A 9,187-nucleotide genomic window follows, 5' to 3' on the forward strand; every position below is an offset into this window, starting at 1 on the left:
GCCCAAGGTCTGAGGATTGTTGATGAGCGGCAGTGCTCAATGTGCATGGAGGCAAGAGCCAGCAAGGAAAAGAAAAAGGTCGAGTGATCATAATGTGCATTTCTGGGAGCCGTTTCACGTCTCGTCAATCTGGTGCTGGCCACATCATCCGCTTGAAAATCATACAATTCATTGATCATTCCAAGACCGGCGCACTGCAATTTTGGTTTCCAGCCAAAGGTTGTCGACGAGACACGTAGATCGTCACTTGCACAGATTCAGGGCAAACGGCGCGCGCCGCGCCCCGAGGAACACCGGTCGTCACGTAACCGGGTGTAGCAGGGCGTTTAGGGCGTTTAGGCACTCTGACGTTTCCACCGCAGAACGAACGGCAGCTGACACGGCCCTGAGAGCGAGCGAGGCACACAGGCACGGAGACACCACGCACACAGACAGGCATGGGAGGAGGAGAAACTACCCATTCGGTTACGCGCAGCCAGGGAGGGGGCACCGGCGTATGTATGCATGCACGCGGCGCGCGCCAAACACCACACACACAAACCTCGTGAGCCCCCGCCGTTGGTTGGTTCCCACCCCTCCCCTGCCTTCTCTTTCAGATAGCGCCAAAGCAATCAGGCCCATCCAGGGCCCCGAACGGGCGGCGGAGATCGTCGTCGATCCCCCCAAGAAGAGAAGATCATCCGTCCACCGTCCGAATCGGCGATCATCCGAACCACGTGTGCCTGCCTGCACCTCGGCCTCGAGCGATGATCTTCCCGTTGTGATGGTGAAGTTCTTTTTTCTGGAGGAGTGGCATATTCCTCTTTAAGATCTTCTCCTATGATCAGAGGCACCAAGGCAAAGTAACCAATCAGTGAACAGAAAAAAGTTGTTCACAGCCAGGCTTTGGAGACGAAGTCAAGCCTGTCAAAAGGCGGTGGCAAGATGGCATCCAGCACGCTGATGCAGAAATGTTAATGTTCCGTGGATCCATCCATATGCAACAAGGCGAAATGCTAAACAAGCTCCTTGACAGAGGCTTGAGTGAATGATAGATGATTGTCCTCGCAGCAGTAAATGGGGGAATTGATGCCCCGCTCCACACCAAGTGAAAGGGACCTTGGAAATGGGCAGTGACAGCAACAGCAGCAACCTCACCACATACCTCATCTCATCTCCTCCGCTCCGCACGGCCGGCCTAACATCGCACGCACGCAGCTGCACTGCACCCCAGTTCAAATCAACTTTTCAGTTACCATGAACCAAACAATCAATCAATCGGCTTGTGCCAGGTGCGCAGCGGGGAACGGCGGGCCGCCCACCGGTCAGTGTTGCAGCGATACCAAAGATCTTGCCGCGGCACATTGACTGGCAAGCACAAAGAGAGGTGAGCTTCCAGGGTCCAAGTGAGGTGTGCTGTCGTTACCTTTCAGACGGTGGCTGCATCAGTGAAAAGCGGAGCGAATTGACCGGCGGCCTTCCATGGAACCTCCGGGTGTACAAATCAGGATAAGGATCTGCGGACGGAAGAGTCGCGACGGCTCTGGGTGGCCACGTCGACGCGGATGCATAGCCGGAAGTACAGGGCGGCGTCGCTCTCACGCCCATGGGCGAACAAATCCTGCACAGAGAACAAGAAAAAGGGGGGCAAAAACAAGTGGGAATACTGCATAGCTCTCTCACCTTCAGGATCACATAGTGACCTGGTAAGGAAAGCTTGAATTGACACATGGAAGTAAAACCGGCCAGTTGTTGCAATTGTAATGCGGCCAAAACAGATGAACTCTTAACTTGAATTCCGGCAGTTGAGTTCCAGTGCAAATTCTCATCTATCAAATGAAAGTTTGTTGCTATTGAGCTGCCACGACGCGAACAGTTAGGTTTTGCACAGATCTTATCTATCTACCAGTGACCAGGGGTTGTTTTCAACCCCTCACTTTGCATATAATACACTTGTGATCACTTTCCTCTGAACTATAAAACTATGTTGGTGCAAAATGATAGAAAGGACTGACCAACATGGACATGCAGAACTGTAACCAAGCCAATTCTAGAAGTTGCTAAGCTAGCAGAGAGTTCTTAAAACTAATTACAAGATGAAGAGAAATAATTCAATGAGTTAAAAAGTCCTTTAAATAAAGCTCACACAAGCAAGATCAGTGAAGTCGGTGCACCGAAAGAGACTGAAAATGCACACATGCCAGACACACGGGCATGCGTGGATAAGATATGGCAAAACCTGAAACCACAAACACACTGATGGGATCATGTGGCGGCACATGCTTAATAAACGCAAGTCAACCTCTTGCACTGGTCCTCGTCAAGCCCATGTTGGTAACATCACATTCGAAGATCCAACGGGATTTGATATTTTATGAGACGACACGTAACTTTGTAGACAAATGGTCAGTGTGGTTAGGCAACCTACAGCGTATAATGCTTAATTGTCTAGCTCAGCCTAAATGATCAGTCATTTAGCCTACGTATCTAACTATCTATGACGACAAATACTAGTTTACAAACTGTAACAGGATAGGCAGGGGGTGAATTTTTCATTTGAGAAAAGATCCACTTGATATTCTTATTTTCAGGCAGATGTGGTAGTACAACGATTGTTTCACTCTACAGTATAGTAATAAAAATGAGGGGCAAATCTATTTGATAAGGGGTACATCAACAAAAAAGAAATCCCTGACAACTTGTCAGTCTTGCCCAAATAACTACATACATATTGCAGACAATATAAAAGGCAACAGCAACTTGTCTGGTGATCATTTCACTTCAAAGAAACAGGCAAGCATGAGCTGAAAGTGAAAGGCCATGGAATTGATCTAGAAGTTGACCTAGCATTTATTGGATAAAGGCACGCTGCTCGAGGGAAATCTCTTGTACATTCCCATATCTGCATTTGCAATATTATTTAAAGTGAGAATGGATAATATCAGATTCTGCAAAAATATTCAATGTCCCAAGCAGACTAGAAAATCAGGCAAGTAACCAATACACATAGGTTACAGCTTGCAAAGGAGCGGTTGGTATATTGCCCAGCACCACCAAAAGAAAAGATGGGTCATAGATTTAAAGCAAAGATCAACTTCAGAGTTTAGATTCATATATATTTCAAGATTAAGACAAACGTGCATGTTTTGCAGACCACATGCCTGTTGGTGGACAAAAGGACAGCTACATGTCCTCGTAGAAATCACTACACAGAATCTATATTTCTTCCCATGCCCGACTAGCCAATAAGGATAATGTTTGTCTCTAGATCTAAAGGAAGAACAAGCACTGCCACACTAGAAGAGTCTGTCTTAGTCTTCAGCCCCAACACACAATTCCATCAACCTACGTATTCAGGCATGAGAAGCATTACATGACTTGGTTCTAAAGGATCACCCGTTAACTTCCAAGCAACTAGTGCCATATTCCTTGGAGACATGGCGGGATCAAACAGAGGAAACAATGATGCTTCAACTGCACTTCCTTGCTCTTGAAGAAACAGTAACCGATCAAGTAAAATATATGTTTCCACCAGTGGACCTAAAGCAGCCCGGAGGCACCAAAAGGGACCTATGAACTCCTGCAAGAATAAAAAGATAATTGTTGAGTTGGCAGTAGATTATCCCCGGGGGGCGGGGGTATCCCAGGTACTACATTTTGTGAAGATGGTTTAGATAACCGTATGGATGGATATTTTATATATTAGCTGTTGAGCACATTTATATTGTGTATGGATACAATCTTAATATCTGATAGCTCCACTGCCAGAAGGCATAGTATGCTACTTAGTCTAGTCCTAGATTAGTTTGTAACATCAGATTCCTGTCCCCATTGTATTAAGTTTGTCACAGTATTAAAATGTACAGGTCAGTTATGTTTTGCCAAACTGTACTGGCACCGACCCACCAACCAACCGCAATAGAAGCACATGTATTATCATTTTATGTTGTCGAGAAACTAATAAACTAACTAATAGGCATGATGTGCCAATATTAGGATTACAGTGCTTTACAAAATACTGCAGACTTTGCTTCAAAGGATCCAGTAAACATACTTATTAGTGCTTATCAGTACCAATATTTTCGATATGAATTCAGTGGTATAATTTTTGTTCCCGCCGCAGTCGGTCTCGTTGGTTAAATGTATGGTCAAACTTAAATCTCGGGAAGCGCTTGCGCACTACATTGTGGAATGGAGGGAGTATCATATAAAACAGGATATCACTATTTTCATTTTGATTAAGAACAAATAGTTGAAAAACAGGTACTGCATTTAACTTCTTGGAAGTATAATACAGCAAGAAGACATAATACAAAATTCAGACTAAGACATACGGAGAAGTGTTGCACATCCTTCCATATTTCGAGTAGATTAACATCTTCCACAAAACCACAGCCAAGACGCCCTAATCCAGAGATTGTGAAATCTTTGAAAAGTGTGAACTTGCAACATTCATCAAGATTGGTGTCACTTGGTCCCACGTTAACTCTTGATATGGATGAACCAACAACTGCTGAAGTTGAGTAAGTATCACCTGCCAGGATTACTCGTTGTCTTTATAAACTAGAAAAACAGACAATCCAAAATAGTTGCAACTTATGAGAGGTATAAAAGTTAAAACCTGTACAAAGTTCGTTGCTGCAACACTCGACAGCCCCTTTAGGAGCAGTTGGTTCTGTGGGCAATGAACCATCTGTATTCATGTTTTGTTCCTTGCAGTTAGGATAGGATAAATCATCAGCTTTCCCCATAGCCGAATGGGATTCCATAACTTTTCGAAGCCTTTGACGACGCAGAGCTTTTCCTTGCCTTCCAATTGATGGACTCAATCTTGACACTTCAGGGAAATATTTCTCAAGTACCTACAGAAAAGACAACTTAGGAAGTCCCAAAAGCTTCTTGATTTAATCATAAGCCAACAGACAACTTCTTGTCCAACAAAACAGTGAAACTTCTACCAGAACTCAAAAGCTGTTATGTAAGCTTGTGGAAAGAGATCTAGCATAAAGTCCCAATTAATATATGAAGGAACAAATTTTTTCTGTGGTTACAACTTATCCGAGGAACTTGCTGATGCAACTGGTTCAAACGAGACACGCACTCATCAGCAAGTTAAAGTTGGGCGACTAGACCAAATGGAGTAAGTTCACTGTTGTCCAAAACATTTTAAACATCAGGTTGGTCTGTACCCAATATGAAGGGGTGGTAAGGGTAGCAAACAGGAATCATAAATGCTGCTTACATGAACATTAAGGTGATTACAAAGTATAAAGCATACCTTCACTACAAGGTATCAACAAACAGCCATGCCTGACAGCTTTTTTCTTATCTTAAGCACACAAGGTTTTCTCAGTACACATTACATGCCTAGTCATCAAGTAGTATTGAAGAACATGCATATAAGTTGCAAAACAAGACTACCAAAAAGTAAGGAACTGAGTGGAACATCCAGGATTCAAATATGAAGGCTGAAATAACAAAGTATTTACCATTTGAAAAGCTGCTCGGAAGGCATGTATATCAAAATTTTGTAGGGCCATTTCCTTGGTGAGGTTTCTCCATCTTTCTGCGCTCTAAAAAGGATCCACAGAAAGACTATTAAATAAAGAACAGTAGCATTCGAGACTACCAATTTGGCAGAAAACTTTAGTTCAGCACAAATCTTTCATCCCTAATAGTAGGAGATTACTACTCCCTCCGTCCCATAATGTAAGACGTTTTTTGACACTAGTGTAGTGTGAAAAAAACGTCTTACATTATGGGACGGAGTAGTAAATACAACTAGGAAATGGCTTCAGATATTCTGCTAATGCAAACATAACAACTGTAACTCGCAAGTACTGAATAAGTCTGCTAGAAAAAGACGAATGAAAATGAAAACTTGCTTACATGAACATAAGTTGTTCCTAACTTAGGGCGATGATGCTCTAGACCACATAACTATGTATCGTATAACATGTACTAAAGGAAAACTGGGGGCTTCAACAAAATGACAGACATTTTTTGTAACTTGCGCTACTATGTCTTGTACTTGTCTATGTCTTGACTTTTTACCATCTTAAAAAATTATAATACATCTTTACAAGCAAGAATTGTTGTTATACCTGGCAAGCTAGGTCACGGATGCTTTTGCCAAGCACCAGTTTAGATGATTTAGCAGCCTTGCTAATAGGAAAACCAGGGCAGGTGTCTGTATTCTCGGACAACAAGTTGTAACAGCATCCGACACTTACCAATGCTTGTACTTGTTCACAGGACACGAAAACCCTGCCCACATGACACAGTTACCATGTTGGAAGGACATTCTTTGCAACAGGGAAAAAATGAATATGCAGCATTTTTATGTGTATGGAGAAAAGGCCACACTACATCAATTCAGTGTGTTCCCATGATTGCACAAAAAGACCAACCTTAGCATATTAACTGAAAGATCACCACAGGCATGAAGACCAGCAAGGACTAATTGAGGAATGCTATGATTTGGTTGCTCAATCTGAGGAATACTCTGATTACAGTTGTTAGTTTCTGTTATATGTTCACCATGGTCATCTTGACATGCATCCAACGTCACAGCTGCCAATGTGTCACTAGAAAGAACATGACAAGTGACAGTTCTTGGCACTTTGAACTGTTGCTTCTCTACACTGCAAAAACAACATGAAGCGATTTGTAGAAACAGAAATCAACTCGGAAGAAGTCAAGGTAATAAAACTAAAATCTAATTTGACAAAAAGTGTACCATTTAGCAGCATAATGCTTCTTTATCCTCTCTGCACGAGTATTTGTAACAGACGCATGATGTGATGAAGCATCTATTGCTATAACGGCGAGTTGGTACTCAAAGGATAAAGCTTGTGCAAGATAACCCTGATAAGGCAATTAAACAGAATAAGAAACAAATAAATGGAAATACAAATTATGAAGAATTTGAAGTTTGCTGTCGTTCCCAAAAGAATGTACAGTTCCCACAGTGTAAATCCATGGCTTTTAAGCTTCCATGGATAGGCCAAGCAAAGCATGGCATACATTTGTACTTTCTAACAGCAATTCCTAGAAAAAATATACTCCAGATGTCTTTACACTTCCATGGTAGGCCAAGTAAGAAGGTAGAATATACGTTTGTGCTTTCTAATTGCACCACCTATAAAAGATACTCCAGGTGTCTCTTTACATTTCGATGGATAGGCTAAGTAAGAGGTGCAATATGTTTGTGTTTTAAATTGCAACACCTAGAAAAGAAGAATACTCTAAATAAGTTGGCCTTAACATGGACCTGGTATGTTTCTTATTTGTATCCAGCATAAATTGCCTGCTCAGACTTGGCTAATACATAAGTTTGATGCTTAAGATGGAAAAAAGCATGAATGGAAGAAGTATTTCATAGGGTTTTATTTAAATATCTGAGAGCGATTACATGATTTTAATTATTTTTCTCAAATGAAGACTGGTTGTAATTGTGAAAAGACTTTCAAGTGCAAAGCTGATACCTGACCAGAACCTACATCAACCACTGTCTTGGCTCCACGACTCCTAGCAATTGCATCAACGATCCCAGATAGGGCTTCAATCTGCATCAAGCAAACCTCTCCAAACATGAGAATGCAAAGAGCTAAAAAACTGAATTTAACTTTGGACGTAGATCAAAAAAATAGTTAACAGGAGTATGTTTATCATTACAAGCTAATTACCTACTTCGTGCTTCTTCTTAGAGTTCATGCCTTGAGCAAGAACAGTACCAATTGATGCGACGCGCGAATTAGGTAAAAACTGCAAATTATTCAGGAAAAGGTAGGTCGGGATTAAATAGATGACAAAACGTGTGTGCCTTTTACATTGAAAATCATCCCAATTTCCACATGTAAACCATGCAATCTGAAATTGCAACGCAAAGTAATATCAACAAAACCAAGCCAATGCAAACTAAGCAATGGGGCTGGAGGTGCAGCATGTGCAGAAATTTTGCACTATATGAAGTACTATTCAAACTCCCTGCTAATATTGCCGCTTCCTAATAAAATGCTAGCATGAGTATTTTTCTCAAGAAACTCACCAAAAGGGAAGGAGCTCTTAGGCTTAACAAATACGAATATTATTGACCAGATAATTAAGGGAAACCCGGCTGAAAACCATGAGTAATACACACTTGATCTGATAGGTGCAGGAAACGTACGGATTGTGGCGATTTTTGCTCACGTGGAAGAACAAGCGACCTCGCAGTGAGTATAAACTCCTGTAGTGAACTTGGCCAATGGTCCTGTAAAACAATACTCAACCACTCATATTCCACTTCCAGTAGAAGCAAAACAGAAACAGAAGGCAGGTTACTGAAAACAGGAGGCGAGGGCCCTTGCCTGGACGCAGCCGGAGGGCAACATGAGCAGGCTCTCGACGGGCTCCCGGCGGAGGCACTCCATCCAGTCGGCGTCCACCATCTCCCACAGCCTATCCTGCTCGGGCCGAATCCAAAACCAAACACCTCAAACGCGTCAGCAAGATGCACGTACAGTACACCGCAGCAGCAAAATGGAGGAGGGATCCCCGCGACCACAAGCACGCGGACCCTAACCGTGCTCCAAGAGGAGGTACAGGCACTACAATCAATCTCGCTTCGGGGGAGTGAGAGAGAGAGACGGGGAGGGGAGGGAGTGGACCTTGAAGAAGTTGACGACGTGGGCCTCGAGGAGCGGGCGGTGCCGGCCGAGGAAGGACGCGATGGCCTCCATCCACTCGCGGGTCTGCTCCGCCGTCTCGCACGACCGCGCGCCGCCAGTCGCCGGAGACGCCGCCATCGCGAGGGGAGAAGTGGTGAGCGAAACTAGCACAGCGCAACGAGCTGCGAGCGGGCCGGTTTCTCTCCCGCCTAAACGGGCCGTTCTGGGCCGAGAGGTGGGAGAACACGCGTCGGTCTGGGCCGCACGTCGGCAAACCAACAACCAACAGCCAAGGACGACGGATTCTCAAAAAGAAAAAATGACGACGGATTTCGTCTCAAAAAAAAAAACCCGACGACGACGGACGGGACGGACATGCCGATGAGGGCCCCGGTCAACGTCAGAAGACCACGGAGTGACTGGGTACCGACACCGGCAGGTGGGGCCGGCGACGTAAAAGCTGCCGACGCGCGTCGTGCCGTTATCGCTAGCTAGCTCGCACTAGCAGGCAGAGAAGAAAAACAGCCTAGCGAAAGCGCAGCAGGTCGCATCACATG

The 9,187-nt window shown here is 44.0% G+C and overlaps 1 protein-coding gene across 2 annotated transcripts; it reads right to left on the reverse strand.

The window, feature by feature from the left end:
• Nucleotides 1–2,576: 2,576 nt before the first annotated feature.
• Nucleotides 2,577–8,819, reverse strand: LOC123110409 (protein RRNAD1). 2 transcript variants are annotated; one of them, XM_044530910.1, is made up of 13 exons: nucleotides 8,631–8,819; nucleotides 8,331–8,426; nucleotides 8,150–8,233; nucleotides 7,672–7,746; nucleotides 7,467–7,547; nucleotides 6,719–6,846; nucleotides 6,390–6,623; nucleotides 6,084–6,246; nucleotides 5,469–5,552; nucleotides 4,601–4,841; nucleotides 4,314–4,513; nucleotides 3,376–3,559; nucleotides 2,579–2,881 (listed from the first exon to the last, which is right to left on the reverse strand). In XM_044530910.1, exons 1-13 carry the CDS (start codon nucleotides 8,766–8,768, stop codon nucleotides 2,823–2,825), a joined length of 1,767 nt encoding a protein of 588 aa, XP_044386845.1. In that variant the 5' UTR covers nucleotides 8,769–8,819; the 3' UTR covers nucleotides 2,579–2,822. The 2 variants fall into 2 exon arrangements, with proteins under 2 accessions (XP_044386846.1, XP_044386845.1); XM_044530911.1 differs by lacking the exon at nucleotides 7,672–7,746 and having other exon boundaries at nucleotides 2,577–2,881.
• Nucleotides 8,820–9,187: the final 368 nt, after the last annotated feature.

This window comes from Triticum aestivum, chromosome 5B (genome assembly GCF_018294505.1).
Source record: "Triticum aestivum cultivar Chinese Spring chromosome 5B, IWGSC CS RefSeq v2.1, whole genome shotgun sequence".
NCBI classification, from domain to species: Eukaryota; Viridiplantae; Streptophyta; class Magnoliopsida; order Poales; family Poaceae; genus Triticum; species Triticum aestivum.

Coding starts and splice junctions, on each gene's coding strand:
- LOC123110409 (XM_044530910.1), bottom strand. CDS start 8,768: ATGGCGGCGTCTCCGGCGACTGGCGGCGCGCGGTCGTGCGAGACGGCG. Junction 8,234..8,330: donor TGCCCTCCGGCTGCGTCCAG/GCAAGGGCCCTC, acceptor ATTGTTTTACAG/GACCATTGGCCAAGTTCACT. Junction 3,560..4,313: donor AGGATGTGCAACACTTCTCC/GTATGTCTTAGT, acceptor TTATTCTTGCAG/GAGTTCATAGGTCCCTTTTG.